A 22,906-nucleotide genomic window follows, 5' to 3' on the forward strand; every position below is an offset into this window, starting at 1 on the left:
ATCTTCATAACTATAATTTCTCAACTGTTAAATTTCATTTACCTCATTTAAATTTCTGTAGATTTCGCTCCCCAAGTGGAAAGTTTGATTGTTCACTCTTTCACGTTTCTCCCCAGGCAATAAAACTATCCTGCTTAGACCAGTGCTAACTGATTTATAAACATTCACATAAATTGCATTATTCTGTATAATTCATATATGTGTGAATATAGAGTGACTTTAGAAAGTGACAGTGATAGTCCTAGCCTGTGAAAAATGGCCACCATCTTCAAAGATCCTTCTGAAGCGTTATCTTTTCCACACGATCTCTGATTTCTTCTGGGGGAAAGGACTAGTTTTCTCTTTCAAATCCCCCAGCATGTCTCCAAGGGCATTATAGTTGATTGGTTCATTTTTTCCCGATCATCTGCTCCCTGCATCTCCATAGAGGATGAGACATACCTGCCTCTTGCTATATGACTTTCAGTGGCCCCCTGTGCTTTTCTGTCACTGGTGCCAGGCTTGGCCAAGTGACATTCTTCAGTCAACGGAAGGGGAGCAGATTAGTTCCTTCTGAGAGGAAGTTTTCAAAGGCATTGTAAGTTTTTACCAGCTTCGTTGCTCTTTTCCTGTGCCAGGTTCCTTCAGCTTGGTCCCAAGAATGAGAAGGCACATGGAACCATGGGACCTGGGCTGTGGCCTCCTACATGTGACATGAGCAAGAAAGAAATATCTGAGGTTTGGGGGTCATTGGTTACTTCAGCACTTAGCACTTTATTGAAATTGTTTGTTTGCTTGTCTTATTCAAGGTGCATTCAGGAAATGCATCTTCTTCGTTGGATGTCTGCATAGTCTGGAGCTTGGCAGTTGGTGGGAGCTAATAAATGTTTGTGGAATAAGTGAATGATTCAATGAAGATCTCCAATGAGAAGCATCTATTATCTGCCATGGCAATTGTGCTGACTGGAGAATGTTTCTTACCTTGAGCAGAAATTGAATCCTCCTGTACTTCCACTATGGGTTTTAGTTATATCCCTTAGGCTCCTATAAAACCGTCTAATTCCTCATCCATATGACAGCCCTCTAATGCCTGAAAGCAGTGCTACTATTCATCTTAGGATTTTATCTTTGCAGAATAGGTATTCCCAGTCCTTATCCATTTTGGTATCTCCCATGGTTTTAATGTCCTTGGTTTCCTGGGGGTCCTCTTTGCAGGTGCTCTTGATGCATGTCTCTCTTAGCACATGGGATCTGCAATTAGCATCATTCTCCATGTGTGGTCAGAGTAGCACAGGGTGAGGAAAAAGTGTCTCCTCCCTCTGTCTAGACCAATTATACTGAGTCTAACACAGCCTCCAGTTGCCTTCACTGGTCTTGGCAGCCCCATCATGCTGCTGACCCATGTGGAGTCAACCGAATCCCTTAAGTCTTTTCCAGGAGCCTTTATCGTCAAGCTCTGCCTCAACTTGTGCAGGTGGTTTGGGGAATCCAAATGTAGATCTTTATACTTTTCCCTGTTTGCTTACTCCCCTCATTTCATCTAGTTACTGATTTCTGTCTACAGTATTTTGGGAAATGAAGGCTTTGGTTTCTGGGAAAGGAAATGCAGCAGGTAGTCCACACAAAGGAGAAACAACTGTGTCTCGTTAATCCTGGTATGGCTAGAGAGCTCCATTTTCAGGTTCGGCAATGTATACTTCACTATGTGAGGTAGCTCATTTCTAGTACTGTACTGTCTTTGCTTGGTTTCTCAAGGAGAATAGAAGAGTAGCATCAATAGCACAGACCAACAAGAAGCTCTATGTGTGACATATAGACTGACTGTAAGGTGTTCCCCATAACCCCTGCTTCCCCGTAATCATGCTCTTTGATTATCCCCTTGGCTTGAGTATAGACATGTCCTGTAACTTGCTTCTATCCAATGGACTATGGCAAAGCCAATGGGATTCCCCTTGGCTTGAGTATAGACATGTCCTGTAACTTGCTTCTATCCAATGGACTATGGCAAAGCCAATGGGATATATGTGATTGCATGTACATAATTATATTTGGTGTGATTGTAACATTGCTTCCTTGCTGGCTGTGAGGAGCAAGCTTCTAGGCTGTGATCTGTTCCCTGGGAAGAGGCCACATAGTCAGAAACTGAGGGCCACTTCTAGCTGACTGCTAGCAAGAAGCTAAGGCCCTCAACCTGACAGCTTGCCAGAAACAGGATGCTATCAACAACCAAATGGGCCTGGAAAAGGATGCTTTCCCAGTCCACCCTTGAAGTGAGGTTGCAGCACTGGCTGATGCCTTGATTGCAGCTTCCAGATGAGACTCTGAGGCAGATGATTCAACAAAGCCAGGCCCGACTCCTGATCCATGGAAACTGTGATATAATAAATGTGTGGTGTTTTATGCTGCTAACTTTGTTGTAAATTATTTATCAGCAATATGCAATTAAGTGGTAGAAACCAAATTCAATTGGAAGCCTATGACATCATGTAGCCAAAATATAAATATATATTATATATATTATATAATATATATATATAATATATATATATGCCCACTGGCCTGCTGTCTCTTTTTGAAGGGTTACATTGACTTATAGAACCCCTAATAATTTCCATGGCCTACACCATGAGAATGTTAAAAGGCCACTTATCAGTAGTAGTAGCAGTAGTAGTAATAGATCTGTTTTTTCTTTTTTTTTTTTTTTTTTTGAGATGGAGTTTCACTCGTGTTGCCCAGGCTGGAGTCCAATGGAGTAATCTCGGCTCACTGCCTCCCGGGTTCAAGTGATTCTCCTGCCTCAGCCTCCTGAGTAGCTGGGATTATAGGCATGCGCCACCACAGCCAGCTAATTTTTTATTTTTAGTAGAGACGGGGTTTCTGCCTGTTGATCAGGCTGGTCTCAAACTCCCGACCTCAGGTGATGCACCCGCCTCGGCCTCCCAAAGTGTTGGATTACAGGCGTGAGCCACTGTGCCTGGCCAGTAAAGCTGTGTTCTAGTATTTCCCCAGACTAACTTTCTGCTCACCCATCTTCTCCAATGTCCCAGTTCTCCTCTTTGCCTTCCTTTTGGACTTCTTGGTTCCATACCCAGCTGTGAATATTTGCTTCCTGCCCACCAGGCCTTCTAACTTTGATTCGTCATTGGAGCAGGGTTTCCCAGTTTTGATCACTTCCATACTCTCAACGGGAAGTGTTTTAATCTAGCTTCTGTTTTGTCTATATTTTCTAGGTATAGCTCTTATAGATCTCCTGTTAAAGAAGATTCTAATGCTCTAAGCTCCTTTAATGATAAAAAAAAAAAAAAAAAAAAAAAAAAAACCTGTATTGGGTAGTGTGAACTTCAGCAAAAGAATAGATATGGGGGATGCCAAGGAAGACACCTCAAGCTATTTTGTTATTTCCATTCAGGTTCTTTTCATCTTTGAGCATTATCATCATCATCACCATACTAAAGCCCTGTACACATATTATGTATGAAAAGGAAGTTGTAAGTACTATGGTTTGTAGATCCTGGGGAACTGCTTGATGCCATGAGGCTAGTTTGAATCCTGCTTTTCATTTCTAATGGTTCAGACACTGGACACGGGGGCCTGAGGGAGAAGCTGATGACTCACTTTTTCTGTTTGTACCAGTATGCTATTTTTGCATGCAGCTAAGTTTGCCAGAGAGAGAAAGGTCTTCTGGAGTCCCTCAGTCCTAATGTACTTTAAATGCTATACATAAAGAAGTAGAGAATCCAAGAGCTCAGTTCCCACACACTGGGCTTGCTCTCTAAAAGCAGAGGGATGTTTGAATTTAGGTATGTGAGCCCTCTTAGACTTGAGCTTTTAGGTTCAGGCTATTTCATTTAAGGTGTTACTGCTGAGGCAAAACATATGCTATGAACAATTTGAGTCATGCCCATGGATGTCCCTAGAATTATAGACAGATCAGAAATGGGACTGAGCTGAGCTCTAATACAAACGTTTAATTTTACCTACAGAAAAATAGAAACTCAGAAAGGTTAAATGCCTAGACAGAATTTATGCAGTTAATTAATGACAGCATCCAGACTTGATTTCAGACAAAGTAGCCATGGTGTTCTTTGAAAAGCCGTAAAGAAACTGAAGCTCAGAAAGGAAAGTCAGTCGCTCTCAGTTGCTTGGAGGAGAGGTAAGTTCTAACTCAGGAGGCTGGACCTGGGAGGGGAAACATTCCATTCAAGGAGAATGATTCTCCTTCTCCTTGTCTAGACTTTTAGGAGTCCAAATGATAGACAAAGATGAAAATAGTACCTGTCAAGTCAAGGGCGATAAGGACATAGGAAGAGAAGGAGTCAGGAATAATTCCCTTTCCTTAGGGGTTCCATATGGATGGAGTGGGCCTCTTAGATGTTTTGATTTTATAGGACAGTTTATTTCCTTGTTTCTGCTCTTCAGCATTTAGTAAAGGGCCTATTGATTTTCATTATTTTTAATTTCAGCCTTGCCTCAGCTTCAGCTGGACAATGGGGAGTTCATTGAAAGGGCTTTCTTTTTTCTGTCTGGTCCAGAGTGTTTGAAGATTACTACCCTCTGAGGCCAGCAGGATGGTGATAGTGGAACCAGAGAAGGAGGCGAAGCAAGAGAGGATCTGAAAACAAGTTTGGAGCTCCAGAATCTGGTGCTTCTTCCTCCAGGATATTTTCTTTCCAGTGCCAGCCTCAAAGGGATTGATTTTTATTTTTGCTCAAAATCCATTTAGGCCCTAGGTCAAAGGCCTCCTTTCTCACCAAGTCTCCACAATTTGCCATCTACCCCTTCAATGCTGTCTTCTGTCTTCTATAGCCCCTTAACTGGACAGTCACTCCTATGCTTGTAGTTTGGCTTGTATTCAAATTAGTTATGAATATTTCTGTCGATCCCTTAAGACTGTAATCCTTCCCACGGCAGGGAAATCATCATTTTTACTTTATACCAATCCTCTCCTCTAGCCCCTGCTCCAACAGACACCTGATAGACCCTGCTAGGTGTCTATTACATACCTGCACCAAGTAACTAATTGTACGGTAGTGTTTTCCACACTTTTATAATGACAAGAATTATGTGGTAGAACTGGTTAAAAAAAATTTCTCAGATCCCACCCTGACCCTCTGTATAGGAATCTCCAGGTAAAACCTAGGAAGCTATTGTTCTGTTTTTTTATTTTTTTGGAGATGGAGTCTTGCTCTGTTGCCCAGGCTGGAGTGCAGTAGTGTGATCTCGGCTCACTGCAAGCTCTGCCTCATGCAATTCTCCTGCCTCAGACTCCTGAGTAGCTGGGATTACAGGCACCCACTACCACGCCCAGCTAATTTTTGTATTTTTAGTAGAGATGGGTTTTCACCATCTTGACCAGGCTGGTCTTGAACTCCTCACCTCATGATCTACCCTCCTCGGCCTCCCAAAGTGCTGGATTACAGGCATGAGCCACCGAGCCCAGCCAGGAAGCTAAATTTTTAACCGGAGTTGCAAGTGAATCTTATCAGCAAAGTTTAGGAAACTCTCTTCTGGAAGGTGAGAAGGAGAGATAGCTCTATGCTGGCGTGGCCTTTTTGTGTCGAATATATTGGAGATGAGTACTGCGGGGTCAGAGGCTGTCAGAAGGACAAATTATCACCAAACTGTTCATTCTTTCTGTTCCCCTGAAGTGAGCTGCATGAAGCCCTGCAAAATCGCTCAGGAGCTGTGTAAAATGTCTCTCCTGGCATCCTCATTTGCCCTTGCCGTTGCTTTCAGACACATGCAGTTTTTACAGTCTCTCAGTCCTTGTCTTCACTTCCTGGTCCCCCGAGTCTGGGTGTGATGCTAAAGCGAGAATGTCCTTGAATGTTCTTGATCTCGATGTGTCGGCCACTCTCGGAAGCCTTCTGTCTGCTCCCCACCCTTCCGGGCAATTCCACGTGTGTGACCTCTGGTTCTTCCTCTCTCTCTCTTTCTTTTTTCTTTCCTTTTTTTCCCTCCTAACTCCCCTCATACTCCATGTCTCTGTTTTCCCCCTGGGCAATGAGAGCAGAAAGAGTTTTTACGCGCGCAGTGGTTTCCCACTGCCCTAAAGTCCAAATTTCTAAATGAGGCCCTGTTCTGCCTACTTGATTCAGACAGAGCCTCCTTTACAAGCAACAAAGATGGACTCAGTGACAAGGGAGATTATTGGAAGGGTTCTCGGGGATCTATAGAAGCAACTAGAAGCAGGAGGACCAGACTTAGGAACGGGTAATCACCAGGGGAGCTGATCATCGAAGACTGCAGCAGGGGTCACAACAGAAGCATGAGCTGGCTGCTGAGGCCTCCGCATTATTTGGCCACTCTTTCAGGATACAAACCCCAGAACTGACAACTAGATAAGCCCAATTCATGTGCCAGCTTCCTGTTGACCCAGGACAGGGCGGGAAGAGCTGCGCTTGGTTTTTCTTTTCAAGTGATAGACTGGAGCGTTTCACCAAGACTTCACTAAGAAGAGTTTCTCAAAAGGGAGAAAGTGGTGAGATAATAGAAAAAGAAGCTTGGTTGTCAAAGAACTTAAAATTGGTGTGTCTTCTATGACAATGCTCCAGCCTTAAAAAAATGGAAGTGTTTGGAGAAAAATATAAATTACACAAAACTCAAAGGCTTTTTAAAAATTAATGTATTAGTCTGTTCTCGTGCTGCTAAGAAAGACATATCTGAGACTGGGTAATTTATAAAGGAAAGAGGCTCAATGGACTCACAGTTCTACATGGCTGGGGAAGCCTCACAATCACGTCAGAAGGCAAAGGAGAAGCAGAGTCATGTCTTACATGGCAGCAGGTAAGAGAAGTGCTGAACAAAATGGGACAAAGCCCCTTATAAAACCATCAGATCTCGTGAGACTTGTTCACTACCATGAAAACACTATGGGAGAAACCACTCCATGATTCAATTATCTCCACTTAGCCATGCCCTGCATGGGGATTATTACAATTCAAGGTGAGATTTGGGTAGGGACACAGCCAAACCATATCAATGAATGCACCAAGTGGCCTTGTCTTCCTCTCTTTCCCTCTTTTTGTTCCCCCTCCTCCCATTCCATCTTTTTCTCTTCTCTCTCTTTGCCTCTTATTCTCCTTTCTCCCTCTCATTTTACTGGCAGTTATGTTCTTCTGTTCAGTATTAGGAAAGTTCCAGATGAACTTGGAGGAGGAAGTGGAAAAGTAAGAATCTAAGTTGTGAGAAAGGAAATTGGGATGATGTGTGTCCATGGGAGTTAATGAATTAAAACCACTAAGAGTTTATCATCTTGCTTTAGCGTTGATTTGGGGTTCTTCTTTCCAATCCATAGCACACACATGTTCATTTAAAATAGGCCCTTAGAGTTTGAGGGTCCTTCTAACATTTAACTCAGAAATTTCCCTGCAGATATTCCTCTGTAAGAAAATAATCTAGAAAAATTGGGGGAAAAGTTTATACAGAAAAATGCTCATTTCAGCTTTATTTATAACAGCCTTCAAATTGGAAACAACCTAAATGGGATGAGTATCTCCATGGTATGCTCACTTTATGGTATATTATGCTTACAAAGCATTTAAAACTTGGAAAATGTTTATTAAAAAGTGAAGTGAAAAAGCCAGTGCATAAAATGCTGCATAAAATATAATCACAATTACATAGAATAAGTTAAAAGAATAAAAACTTATCAAGTGAGAAAACACAGAAGTTAGACACAGCACTGTTACAGGGATTGCTTTTAGATAATAGGAGTCTTGGTGATTGATTTAAAAATATTTTTGTTTGTCGCCTTTTGCATGTCTTTGATCTTCAAAAATGCATTGAGCACACATTGAGCACACTAAAACAAGATGCATGCATTTCTTTACACCAGAATAAAATCAACTTTTGTTAACAACCAAAGGAGAAAATGTCCTTGCTTAAACAATGGACCCACGGCTTCCAGTTTTCACGGGATCTTCTGAGATAGCTGCTCTCTTGCTGAGTTCACCATAGTGCTCGTGTAATCAAATCCAGTAGGCATACTGTGCCCTCATTTTCCTCAACCCTCCAGCAGTATTTAATGTGGTTAATCCGTCTTTCTTGACACGCTATCATTTTTTCCTGGAAACCCGCCTGCTTCTCTTGCCACCCTTGACCCTTGCCTCCTTCTCAGTTCTCCTTGTTCATTTCTTCCTTTTGTACCAAAACTCTAAATGTTACACTCCCCTCCTAGTTACACTTGCTTTTGTCACCAAGGGCATCCCATCCACTCCTTCTATATTCAGACACCTTCTTGGTTTATGAATCTGCCCTTCTCTCCCTTGTGATCACTTGTCTAGCTGCTTCCTTGACGTCCTTGTTTGGATGTCCCCAAAATATTTCAAACTTACATCCAAAATGAAATTCTTCATGGTAAGTCTATGACATAGAGACTGAATGAAGGTCCATGTGTCAAGTGATATAGTAAGCATTGGTGTAATATAATTTTCTTATTTTTTCAATTTAAAAATGTGTGAAAGTAGAAGCTCTAATATTTTCTTCCTGAATCTCAATGGATCGTATTGCTTACTCCTTAAAATACAAATTACCTTCTTAAAGACCAGTGTTTGCATTGCCAAAATCATAGATGATTCTCTTCTCTGGAATCTTCAGATTCTCTGTCTTTTAAAACTAGAAGTGCAACAAAAATTCCAGGTTCTGATGAGACTTGCAAAATAAAAGGATTTTTCTACTGTCACTTTATTTTACATGTTATGCAATGTTAAGCGACATTTATATAGTACTCAAATTATTTCCAATCCCCTGTATATGATGTTTTTAAGTAAGGTCCTATGCCATTTGAACACCACTCATCCACTCCCACACCAATGTTTACAGGAGAAGGACACAGAAAGTTTTGACCGTAACAAGTGAATTTTTTTTTAACCAATTAAACATGACAACATAATTTTTGGACAGGTTTTTGTTACAGGGACTTTGTGACATACCTATTCAAGTTCTAGCTGTTTGCACTGTGTCTTAAAGGAGCTGCAACTATCTTGATGTATTTATTAATTACATGTTTCTATTTCTTCCAAAAATAAAGGTAAACATAATTACATGCTGAGTGTTGTTCAGCTTTGGGGTTCTAAAAAGGTAATTTGAACCAGATTCCTTTAGTCTCTTGTTACTTAAACTGTGATGCATCAACTAGCAACATTGGCATCACCTGGGGCTGTATTAGAAATCACATTCTCAGGCTCCACCCAGACCTGATGAATCACAACCCACATTTTGAACAAGATCCCTATGTGACTTGTTTGCACACTAAACTCTGAGAAGCTGTGATCTAGAACTGTAAGCCTTTCGACTTCTTAAAATCTAGCTTCATATTGCTATCATTCACTCAAATTCTATGTATTATGATTCTGACTCTGTAGCTTTTACTTGATAAAACATCAGATTGAGCGCAGTGGCTCAATCCTGTAATCCCAGCAGTTTGGGAGTCCAAGGTGGGCGGATCACGAGGTCAAGAGATCAAGGCCATCCTGGCCAAGATGGTGAAATCCCGTCTCTACTAAAAATACAAAAATTAGCTGGGCATGGTGGCACATGCGTGTATTTTCAGCTACTCGGGAGGCTGAGGCAGAAGAATCGCATGAACCTGGGAGGCGGAGGTTGCAGTGAACCGAGATCACACCACTGCACTTCAGCCTGGCGACAGAGCGAGGCTCCATCCCCCACCCCCCAAAAAATCATAAGTTTAGAAATTATTTAACAAATTCAGCAGAAAGAAAAATTATTTAAAATTAGAAAAATGGTTTAAACAGATATTTCACTGAAGAAAATATGATGGCAAAAGCATGTGGAAAGAGGTACATCATTAGTCATTAGGTGAATGCAAATTAAAACAACAATAAGATGACACTACACAACTATTAGAATTGCAATAATAATAATAACCACAACAATGATACTTAACAATATTAAGAGTTGATGAGGTTGTAGACTCTCTACTGGTCTAGTACTCTCATACATTGCAAATGGAATTGCAAAATTGTATAGTCACTTTGAAAAACAGTTTGGCAGTTTCTTTTGCTTAAACTTTTATTTTAGGTTCAGGATTACATGGGTAGGTTTATTGTATAGATAGACTCACCTCATGGGAGTTTCTTGTGCAGATTATTTCATTACCCAGGTACTAAGCCTAGTACACAGTAGTCATTTTATCTGATCCTCTCCCTCCTCCTACCCTCCACCCTCAAGTAGAACCCAGTGTCTGTTGTTCCCCTCTTTGTGTCCATGTGTTCTCATCATTTAACTCCCACTTAGAAGTGAGAACATATCGCATTTGGCTCTCTATTCCTGCATTTGTTTGCTAAAGATAATAGCCTCTAGCTCCATCCATGTTCCTGCAAAGGACATGATCTCATTCTTTCTTTATGACTTTCTTTATGACTGCATAGTATTCCATGGTGTATATATATTATATATATCACATATATATATCACATATATATAATATATATATCACATTTTTAAATCCAGTCTACCATTGATGAGTATGTAGGTTGATTCCATGTTGCTATTGTGAATAGTGCTGCAATGAACATATGTGTGTTCTTTTTAATAAAATGATTTATATTCCTTTGGGTATATACCCAGTAATGGGATTGCTGGGTGGAATGTTAGTTCTGTTTTTAGCTCTTTGAGGAATTATCACACTGCTTTCCACAATGGTTGAGAAAATTTATACTCCCACCAACTGTGTATATGTGTTTGCTTTTCTGCATAACCTTGTCAGCATCTGTTATTTTTTGACCTTTTCTTTTGAGACAGAGTCTTACTCTGTCACCCAGGCTAGAGTACAGTGGCATGATCTTGGCTCACTGTAAGCTCTGCCTCCTGTGTTCAAGTGATTCTCCTGCCTCAGCCTCCCAAGTAGCTAATTTTTGTATTTTTAGTAGAGATGGGTTTCACCACGTTGGCTGGGCTGGTCTCGAACTCCTGACCTCAGATGATCCAGCCAGCTCAGCCTCCCAAAGTGCTGGGATTATAGGCATAAGCCACCGTGCTCAACACTTGACTTTTTAATAATATAGTTTGGCAATTTCTTATAAATGTAAACTCATACTCATCATATGATTCAACAATCCTACTCACAGGTATTTATTCAAGTGAAGTGAATTTATGTCATAGAAAAGCTCGTAAATGTTTAGAGCAGTTTCATCGGTAGTCACCAAAACCTGAAAATACCCCAAATGTTCTTTAACTAATGCATGGACAAATACTGGTATATCCATATAATACAATGCTATAGGACTATAAAAAAGAACAAATTACAGATATATATAAAAACATGGATGAATCCACAATACATTATCCATTATACTAAATGAATACAGCTACACATTTGTATGACATTCTGGAAAAGATAACGCTATGGGGATGAAGAGCTGACAGTGGTTGCCAGAGGTTCAGGATAGGTGGAGGTGGAGTATTTGAATATAAAGAAATAGTCTTTGTTGTGTATCACTGGAGTTACACTGTAGTCTGATTGGGAAAGTAGCTACATGACTCTAGGCATTTGCCAAATCTCATAAAACTGTATATCAGTCTGGGTGCAGTGGCTCATGCCTGTAATCCCAGCACTTTGGGAGACTGAGGTGGGAGGATCCCTTAAACCCAGTTGGAAATCATCTTATGCAACATAACAAGACCTCATAGCTACTAAAATACAAACAAACAAAAAATTAGCCAGGCATGGCTAATTATGATTGGCATATGCCTGTAGTCCAAGCTACATGGGAGGCTAAGTCAAGAGAATCACTTGAACCCAGGAATGTGAGACTACAGTGAGCCATGATTGTGCCACTGCACTCCAGCTTGAGCAACAGAGCAAGATCCTATTTCAAACAAATAAACAAAAACTCTGTATCAGAAGAAGGAGGCTGGGCACGGTGGCTCACGCCTGTAATCCCAGCACTTAGAGAGGCTGAGGATGGAGGATTGCTAGAGCATAGGAGTTCAAGACCAGCCTGGGCAACATGGGGAAATGCTGTCTCTACAAAAAAATGCAAAATTAGCCAGGCATAAAGGCACGCACCTGTTAGTCCCAGCTACTGGGGGGGTGGAATTGGTTGAGCCCAGGAAGTGGAGGTTGCAGTAAGTTGAGAACACGCCATTGTATTCCAGCCCCAGTAACAAAGTAAGACCCTGCCTCAAGAAGAAGAAGGAAGAAGAAGAAAGACAAAAAGAGAAGGAGGAGAAGGAGAAAGAAGGAGAAGAAGGAGAAGGAGGAGGAGGAGGAGAAGAAGAAGAAGAAGAAGAAGAAGAAGAAGAAGAAGAAGAAGAAGAAGAAGAAGAAGAAGAAGAAGAAGAAGAAGAAGAAAAGGAGGAGGACACTTTATTGCATGTAAATTAAAAGTAAATTTAGAGGAATTATTTATTATTTGCAGTGCATGCTCTTTATTCTTGATCCAAAGAGAAATAGCTTAACTAAAGCTAACTATGATCAGGGATGTCACATAATGGCAATTGTGACAGCGAGTTTGTGGCCCTTTATCCCTTATCACCCTTCCAATCACATCGCTGTGATTGAGTACAGACTGCTTCCTTTGTTTGTTTTCATGCTCCCCCTTTGATTACTCTCTCTTTTCTGAGCTGTATTCTCCTTCCCTGTAAATAAAGTACGACCTGTAAAACACAAGAGGAAATGGGAGCATAAAAATTTGCATAATGTAATTAAACTGCTGTATCACGAGCTTTCTTTCTTTGGTTATGTTGGAATGAAAACAAAGGTATACCTCTGAATCGGAGTTTGGAGTGTTAGCCCTGGAAACTGGAATGAATAAAATAGGCCAGTAAGGCTTGTGTGCCTTACAACTTTAATGCAGCCATGTGCTGTACTGTTTATGGGTAAAGCACCTGGCATCACAGTCCTTCCTGGACTGGCCTTTATCTCAGGTAAGTGAGGCCTTTCCTGTTGAATCTCTTCCAGACAGGTGTGCAGGCAAAGATGATAGCCTGGCCCATGGCTGAATGATTACTTCTCATCCATGGAATTCATTTTCATATCTGGAATGCTGCATAATCTGGTGAATAAAGCACTAAACTGGAAATCCAGGATATACAGTTTGTGAGGACTTGCTGACTGCACTTATGTGATCATCTTAACAGCTTAATGCTTGAATTAACTCAATCAGTATCATGGTTGGTAATTTGTAATAAAAATTCTGACAACTTATACATGGTTTAAATTTATAAAGTGCTTTTATGCAGTTTAACTCTTTTAATCTTCAGGTTCAGATGGGAAAAAAAAAAATTGGGGCTGCGCGCTGTGGCTCATGCCTGTAATAACAGCACTTTGGGAGGCCGAGGCGGGCAGATCATGAGGTCAGGAGATCAAGACCATCCTGGCTAACACGGTGAAACCCCGTCTCTACTAAAAAATACATAAAAATTAGCCGGGCGTGGTGGCGGGCGCCTGTAATCCCAGCTACTGAGGAGGAGGCTGAGGCAGGAGAATGGCGTGAACCCAGGAGGCGGAGCTTGCAGTGAGCCGAGATCGCACCACTGCACTCCAGCCTGGGCGACAGAGCAAGACTCCGTCTCAAGAAAAAGAAAAAAAAAAAAAAAAAAAACCTGGCTGAGTGAGGTTCGGTGTCCTGTTTCTTATAGGATAGTTATGTTGTCTTTCCCTCCATATTCATCCTGTGAAGACACTTTAAGTAACACAGCAGATTTGATCTTGGACCTTTCATGACCCTGAATCATAACATTCAAGACCTGACTTTCTCTTTTTCTTACTTAGTATTTTTTTTTTTAAGATTATAGATGAAGGTAAAGGTCACTCAGCCTGTTAATTGCATCTTTAGAAAATTGGCCGTAAGCTTGTGAAATATGACTCCATGGAATTGAAATGTGTTGATGCTCACAACATGTATATAAGGGGATGAATTGTTTCATAGATATAGTGACAGGTGAGGGAGAATAAATAGAGGCGGTTTATGAGGTGCTTTGAATTCTTTAGGGTCAATAAAGTGATTACAAAGTCACATTGGTCAATGAGACATAAAAAGAAAGTAAAAATAAAATGGGGCATAATTACAGTTTGGGTGATGGGTTAAAGTCTAAGTTAGGCATATTTTAGTGGAAAAAATTAAAATGCTTGATTAATCTTAAAGCTAAATTAGAAATGTAGTTGTGAACTTCATGACCTTGAATATAAGTCATTTTTTTTTCAGTTATTTCTGTCTTTCTGTCCCCCAGTACTTATGGACAGTGAGTGGCCACATCTTATGCCCTAATACGAATTAGTTCTTGAACTACAGAGAACCAAGGCTCCTTGGAGATCAATTGATTCCATGCCTTGGGTGCCTCGGGATGAAGCAAAATTTGGATAGATTATGAGCTGGAGTGGCTGCCAGAAAACAAGGAAATTGTAGCAATGTGTAGAGTTGTACCAAAAGGACAAAGGAGATAGCTTAATGAGACCCCCACTAGCCAAGATGCAACAATTTGAGCATCCAAAGGGAGAAACTATAACTAGTTGGGATGAATTGAGTCTATAAGAAAGCCATGACATTCAAAGAGGAAATAATTTAATTACAATGTATGAGATGATAATTATACTACAAAAAAGGGTGAAAGGAATTTTTCAATTAACTAAAATTAGTAGGGGACTATTGATGTATTTGTTTTGTTTTTCCAAGTACATGTTTATAGGTATTAATATGTTGGTTTTTTGTTCTGTTTTACTTTGTTTTTTACTTACCTCTGTGTGTAGTATGGAAGGAGATGCAAAAAGTGTCTGAAAGGAGGGAGGAATTGCACTAAGTACAGCTAGGGACCATCACCTCAAGGAACCATAGACAAGAACCAGGTGGATAGAGTGTAAATGGGTTTGCTACATGATGGACTGGTCAAAATTTAGAATGAAGACTGACAGATCGACTCAGCCTTGTATCTCCTAGCAAATAAAACCTATGGAAGACTCAAACAACTTTACAGAGATACAAAAGTTACACAATGACTTAAGTTATACATTGAGGTTAAACATCGTGTATTAGTTAGCTAGGGTTGCTGTAACAAAATACTGCACACTGGGCAGTTTCAAAAACTGAAATTCATTTTCTCCACTTCTGGAGGCTGAAAATCTGAGATCAAAGTGTCAGCATGGTTGGTTCCTTCTGGGGGCTACGAGGAAGGATGTGTTTCAGGCTTCTTTCCTTGGCTTGTAGGTTGCCTTGGCCTCCCTCTGTCTTCACAGAGTTTTCCCTCTGTATATGTCTGTGTTCAAATTTTCTCTTATAAAGACACTAGTCATTACATTAGGGCCCACCTTAATGATATTATACAATTTAATTACTTCTTTAAAGATTCTATCTCAAATTATGGTTACATTCTGAAGTACTGGGGATTATAACTTCAAATACAGATTTTGGGAGGACACCAGTCAGCCCATAACATACCTCATGACACCCATGTAGTGAAGAAAGAGAGAGAGAGAGAGAGGTTGGACAAAAAAGCATGGCTGTGAACATTCCCATTGGCACAGTCTGTCAATCTTCATCATAAGAGAAACCTAGGTAATAAATACCTGGTAGCGTTCAACTCACTGTGGAAGTCTCAGCTGGGTTCTTTGGTCTGATTAATAGTTGATTGATAATGCAACCATTTCAATTGATTTGCAGTAGTTTTTGGATGTTTGAGAGGTCATTGTAATCTGGAAAATGCATTAAATGTATTAACTGACATAAATAATGAAGAAATTGATTAAACCTATAAGATCCACAGTTTTCTGATAGGTTGTGTACAGATATAAAGATACATTTTATAATTATTGAGATAATTTGCAACTATCTTACCTGTTTTCAATCGCCTAAGAAAATGTAGCTCTCTTAGTCTGTTCAGGCTGCTAGGACAAAAAGACCATGAACAGAGAGGCTTATAAACGACAAACATTTATTTCTCATCATGTTTTCCCATGTGCCTTCCCTTTACTCTTCTTGATATTTCTTCATGCAACACTATGCCCACATTTTCTCAGAGATGAGCAAAGCATAGGTCTAACCACAAAGAAGAACTTTATAATAAAGCCATGGCATGTCCCTGGCTCCAGAGCTCACTGTTGATGGGAAAATTGATTCAATAAATATAATTCATTAAAAGAGGCTCATGACTTGAGGTATTACTAGAGTAATTCAGTGGAATTTGCCTTTGATAATAGGACTGTATGGGAAGCCAATTCTTAGCCTGAAGGAATTACCTGAGAACAAGACATGACGTCAAATCTACTTTACTAAACAACTCTATTCATGTGACCTAGAGTGTCCTATATATCAAGTCTGTGACTTAAGTCAAGGCATTACTTTATGGGAAACTTACCCATAGAAATTAATGCCAGTAATCATTATCTTTTGAATATCTTCTGTAGTGCTATTTGATAATTTGCATACAGCGACACATGGAATATTCCATCCAACTCATAGTATACATATTATTTTCCCAAAGATAAAATCAGAAATTTAGTAATACTAATCAAAACTCTAAAAGAGGGACAGAGCAGGATAGCCAAATAGAAGCCTCCACTGATTGTCCCCACTGCAGAAACACCAAATTTGACAAATATCTACACAAGAAAATAACCTTCATAAGAACCAAAAATCAGATACTAGCTCAGCCACAGTGGGGTAGAGCACCAAGCAGCCTCTTGAGATCCCCTCTTCAAGGCCTGGATGATGGAAGTCATTTCTGGACCTGCCCTGTTCCAGAAGGGAGCCCACTGTCCTGAATGGTGAGTCCCAGGCCTAGCAGCCTTTACCACAAGCTGAAGAGTCCTTGGGCCTGAAGCGAACACCAGAGGTAGCCCGACGGTAATCCTTGTGCACCTGTGATGGTGGTGGCCATGGGGAAAGCTCCTCTGCCTGTGGAAAGGAGAGAGAAGAATGGGAAACTCTTTGTCTCGTGGTTTCAGTTCCAGCTTAGTCATAGTAGCATAGGGCACCGGGTAGATTTCTAAGGTTTTTTACTCCAGTCCTTGGCTCCCGGATGGCATCTCTTGACCCACTTGGGACCTGGGGTAACTCACTGCCCTAAAGGGAAGGACACAGGCATGGCTGGCCTCACCACCTGCTGATTGTAGAGCCCTAGGGCCTGGAGTGAACATAGGCTGTAGTTAGGGAGTGGTTACAGCAGGTCTTGGGCAAGATCCAGTGCTGTGCTGGCTTCAGGTCTGACTTGGCACAATTCAAGTGGTGGTGGCCACAGGGGGACTTGTGTCACCCCACCCCCAACTCCAGCACGGGGAGAGAGACTCTGTTTAGGAGAAAGTAAGGGAAGAGAAGAAGAGTATCTGTCTTGTCATCCAGAGAATTCTTCCAGATGTTTTCCAAGACCACCAAGACAGTACCTCTACAATTCTGTAAGAAACACTGCATTACTGGGCTTGGGGTACCCTCTAATACAGTTATGGTTTAGATCACAACACCCAAGTCCCTTTGAATACCTGAAAAGCCTTCCCAAGAAAGATGGGTACAAACAAGCCCAGACTTCAAAGACTACAATAAATAGTGAACTCTTCCTTGCAGACATGGACAAACATCTGAAAGTATCAAGGCTATCCAGGAAAACATGAGCTTACCAAACACATAAAAGAATGCACCAGGAACCAATCCTGGAGAAACAGAGATATGCAACCTTTCAGAGAGAGAATTCAAAATAGCTGTTTTGAGGAAACTCAAAAGGAATTCAGTATAACAGGGAGAAAGAATTCCAAAATCTCTCAGATAAATTTAACTAAGATATTGAGATAATAAATAAGAATCAAGTCGAAATTCTGGAGTTGAAAAATGCAATTGACATACTGAAGAATATATCAGAGTCTCTTAATAGCAGAATTGATGAAGCAGAAGAAAGAATTAGTGAACTTGAAAACAGGCCATTTGAAAATACAGAGTCAAAGGAGACAAAAGAAAAAAAGAATAAAAACCGGTGGCCTACAAGATCTACACAATAGCCCCAAAAGGGCAAATCTAAGAGATTTTTTGCCCTTAAAGAGCAGGTAGAGGAAGAGATAGAGGAGAAAGTTTATTCATTTGCATAATAACAGAGAACTTCCGTTTAGGAATATCAATATTCAAGTACAAGAAGGTTATATAAAACCAAAGAAGACTACCTCAAAACATTTAATAATCAAACTCCCAAAGGTCAAGATTTTTTTTTAAAAAAAGGATCTTAAAAGCAGCAAGGGAAAAGACACAAATAAAATATAATGGAGCTTCCATACATCTGGCAGTACTTTCACCACTGTTGCTCAACATAGTACTGAAAATCCTAGCTAGAGCAATCAAAGAAGAGAAAGAAGTAAAGGGCATTCAAATTGAATAGAAAGAAGTCAAATTATTCTGGTTTTCAGATGACATGATCTCATATTTGAAAAAACCTAAAGACTCCACCAAAAAACTATTAAAACTGATAAATTTAGTACAGTTGCAGGATACCAAATCAACAGACAAAAATCAGTGGCATTTCAATATTCCAACAGCAAACAATCTGAAAAATAAATCAAGAAAATAATTTCATTTACAATAGGTACAAATAAAATTAAATACTTAGGAATTAGCTTAACCAAAGAAGTGGAAAATCTTTACAATGAAAACTATAAAATATTGATGCAAGAAATTAAAGAGGACACAAAAATTTCCAAGATATCCTAATTTCATGGATTGGTAAAATGTTCATACTACCAAAGCAATCTACTGATTTAATGCAATCCCTATAAAAATACCAATGACATTCTTCACAGAAATAGAAACAAAATCCTAAAATTTATTTGGAACCATCAAAGACCCAGAATAGCCAAAGCTATCCTGAGCCAAAAGGACAAAATTGGAGGAATCATATTACCTGACTTCAAATTATGCTAGAGCTATAGTAACCACAACAGCATGATATTGACATAAAAACAGATACATAGACCAGTGAAAAAGAATCAACAATCCACAAACAAATCCATACATCTACAGTGAACTCATTTTTGACAAAGGTGCTAAGAACATACACTGGGAAAAGGACAGTCTCTTCAATATGTGGTGCTGGGAAAACTGGATACTCATATGCAGAAGAATGAATCTAAACTCTTGTATCTTGCTATACACAAAATTCTAACCAAAATGGATTAAATACCTAAAGCTAAGACCTCAACTATGAAACTACTCAAAGAAATCATTGGGAAATCTCCCCAGGATATTGGATTGGGCAAAGATTTCTTGAGTAATAACCCAAAAGCACAGGCAACCAAAGCAAAAATGGACATATGGAGTCACATCAAGTTAAAAAGCTTCTGCACAGCAAAGGAAACAAAGCCAAGAGACAACCCACAGAATGGGAGAAAATATTTGGAAACTATCCATCTGACAATGGATTAATAACCAGAATACATAAGGGGCTCAAACAACTCTATAGGAAAAAAAACTAACAACCCGATTTAAAAATGAGCAAAATATTTGGATAGACATTTCTCAAAAGAAGACATACAAATGGCAAACAGACAAATGAAAAAGTGCTCAACACCATTGATCATCAGAGAAATGGAAACCAAAATTAGAATGAGATACCATCTCACCCCAGTTAGAATGGGTTTTATCCAAGTGACAGGCAATAACAAATGGTAGAAGGGATGTGAAGAACAAAGAACCTTCATACACTGTGAATGTAAATTAGTACAACCACTATGGAGAACAGTTTGGAGATTCCTCAAAAAACTAAAAATAAAGCTACTATATGATCCAGCATCCCCATGCTAGGTATATACCCAAAAGAAAGGAAATCAGTCTCTCAAAGAGATACCTTCACTCTTATGTTTATTGCAGCACCGTTTACGATAGCCAAGATTGTCCATCAATAGATAAATGGGTAAAGAAAATATGATACTTATACACAACGGAGTACTATTCAGCCATAAAAAAGAATGAGAATCTGTCATTTGCAGTGACATGGATAGAACTGGAGGTCATTATGTTAAGTGAAATAAGCCAGGCACAGAAAGACAATTTTCACATGTTCTCACTTATTTGTGGGAGCTTAAAATTAAAATAATTGAACTCATGAAGATAGAGGGTAGAAGGATGGTTGCTAGAGGCTGGGAAGGGCAGTGAAGGGATATGGGGGAAGTTAGGATGGCTAATGGGTAAAACAAGAGAAAAAATGAATAAGACTTATTATTTGAGAGCACAACAGGGAGACTATGACCAATAATAATTTAATTGTACATTTTAAAATAACTAAAAGAGTATAATTAGATTGTTCGTAACACAAAGGATAAATTCTTGAGGTGATGGATACCCCATTTACTCTGATGTAATTATTCTGCATTGCCTGTCTGTACCAAAATATCTCATGTACCCCTTAAATATATACTTCTACTATGTACCCACAACAATTAAAAATATAAAATTAATATAAATAAAAACTATAAATAAATAAAATACTAATCATTTTTGGGTTTATCTGAAATTCAAATACTTATCTTAAATGCTATAAATCTAGTGACTTTTAACTGAAATACACTGTTTTTTTTACACCTCAAATCTTAGTTACCCATTTGTGAAATAAATATGACATCTACTCATGAGACCCTTGTCGAGTCCAATTATATTTACATAAAGGGAAGGCACTCCTCTTTCCATGGTGAGACCTGGGATTTCTGGGTGCTTTCAATCTCCCAAGCCACTCCTCCCAAAACCTCAGTTTTCAATATATTTTTGTGTATAATTATATTTACATTTATATGTATCCATCTACGAATGCTGGAGGTGAAGTCAATCCTGTCTCTCAGTCTCAGATGAGGCACATCCATCTGTGGATGGATGGTGGTGTGGCTACCCTCTTCCGTTTCGACTGGGCATGTGATCAGGGTCTAGGTTTGCTATTGCTCAGGGTAGGGTTGCCAGATTAAGCAAACAAAAACTTAACAAGTCCAGTTAAATTTAAATTTCAAGTAAACAAAAATTTTCTGTTGCGTGTTTTATAAAATATTTTGGGCATATTCATAAAAAATTGTTGTTTATCTCAAATTCATATATAACTGGACTTCCTGTTTTTCCTTCTTTTTTTTTTTTTTTTCTGGCAACCCTAATCATAAGCCTGGGGACTAGAATCAGCAGCTCTTACTAGAGCCAGAACCTTCCTAGGCAAGAAATTGACAAGTCAGCAATTAACAGGACAGTTGACAGAATTTGGGACAGGCATTGAGGGCCAGTCTCAAAGGTAAAGAAAAGGAGAAGACAGGCACAAAGAATGTAACTATACATCCCAAGCCCCATAGAGGACTTGGGAGGATTCTCTCTTCCCATTTGATTTTCCTCTTTCATTTAGGGAAACAAGCAAACAATTCTGTTTTTCTGTTTACCTCAAATTTGGGAACTTTCTGGATTGACATTAATGCAATATTTTTTTCTGTTGTAGGGCCACATGCATTCATAATACACTAAAATGTGAAAAAAGGGTATCTTTGTTTTCTCTATTTCTTATCTAGTATTTCTCAGAAGCCTCCACTTCATTGGGTGATGGAGAAAAATCTAAATTTAGTCCAGTCTGGCAAACAGTTCTATCTAATAATGCAAGTGATCTTTTGGGGATAATGCAGCTTTATAGACTTAAATGTTTTTCAGATGCTTTCTCTAATATTCCTATTTCTCAGGTAACCTGGTACCATCTTGAAGAGAACTCCAAAACCGTAGAGTTTATCACCTCAGAGTCCTGGCTGGAACAAAAATCACTGATGAACTTTGAGTTCTATTACAGACCCTGTGTAGTGAGGTGAGTATTAAAGCCAGGCCTTGATAAAAGGATAAATAACTTCTTGAGTTTCTGTAGATTCAGCAGGGATCAGAAGCCCAGCAGAGCTGACTTTCCGTATGACTGAGGTGGAGAGAATTCAAGCTATGACACAGTGAAGGCTGAAATGTGCTTCTTCTGGCCTCAACAACATTTAGAAAAGAGCTCAGTGACAGAAAAAGATACGGGAATTGAGATAATGGGGTCCTCGTTTCTCCTCAGCTTGGGATTTGGACTGGGAAACAAGGAAGTTTTAAAAAGATTCAGGAAGGTTTGGGGAACTCAGAACGTGGGGAAATGGATGACATCCTTCTCCAGGCCACCAGTCCCCAGGAGAAGCACTCCACAAGGACACCTTCAGCATGGGCGGAGGTGAGGTAGAACTATCTGTGGAGGGAGGGGGCTGGACAGTGGGCTTGAGGCAGTATGAGCAGCTCCACAGACCTGGGAGAGTGTTACAAGGATCCAGAAGTCCCCCATTGAAATGAGGGAAGGATGGAACATTTCTGTCGGGCTGGTGGTCCAGCAGACTCTGACAGTCATGACGTAAAAGAGCCTGCAGTGTGGGGAACCGTGGTCTCTCTGCAGAAAAGCTACAACCTTGTACTCCAGACATGGGCATTCTCATGTTGACCCTGGAAAGGTCTTAAGCCCAGTGAGCACATCAGACTGATCATCGGTTGAAACCGTGCAGACTCAGATTGACAATGCATGGGTCTATATGCACCCCTTGCTTGCTTTCTTCAAACACCTCTTGCCTGAGTGTCTGTGCATTTGTTCTTCCTTCTCTCAAGGATACCCTTTCTTTTCCTCTTCACTCCTGTGCTTTCTTAGCCTTCAGATCATTATTCCAGTTGCCTCTTCCCAGAAGACCTCCAGGACCACCACCTGCATTATATTAAGGGATTTCCCTTCTTAATTTTTCTGCTTGTCTATTTCCCGTCATCCACCATGTAAGTTCCATGATGTCAGGGCCCTTTCTGTTTGGTTAATTTCTGCATCTTATTATCGACTGCATGTTTGTGTACCCCTCAAATTAAATGCTGAATCCCTGAACATCAATGGAAAAGTATTTGTAAGTGGGGCCTTCGGAAGGTAATTAGATCACAAGGGTGGAGCTCTCATGATGAGATTAGTGACCTTATAAGAATAGACAGGAAAG

The 22,906-nt window shown here is 39.9% G+C and overlaps 1 protein-coding gene across 3 annotated transcripts in view; it reads left to right on the top strand.

Moving 5' to 3' along the window:
• Positions 1-22,906, top strand: part of LOC106634665 (histone H3.v1-like) — a 91,740-nt gene that overhangs the window by 15,890 nt on the left and 52,944 nt on the right. For 2 of the 3 annotated variants that reach the window (XR_010111918.1, XR_010111919.1), the window contains exon 2: positions 21,608-21,726. Coding sequence is in view for 1 of the 3 variants with exons in the window: in XM_063603724.1 (XP_063459794.1) it covers positions 12,100-12,328 (229 nt within the window). In the remaining 2 variants the exon portion in view is untranslated. Of the gene's footprint in view, positions 1-12,099; positions 14,284-21,607; positions 21,727-22,906 lie in introns of those variants that run through there. The other variant, XM_063603724.1, reaches the window with a different exon arrangement.

This window comes from Pan paniscus, chromosome 3 (genome assembly GCF_029289425.2).
Source record: "Pan paniscus chromosome 3, NHGRI_mPanPan1-v2.0_pri, whole genome shotgun sequence".
Classification (NCBI taxonomy): Eukaryota; Metazoa; Chordata; class Mammalia; order Primates; family Hominidae; genus Pan; species Pan paniscus.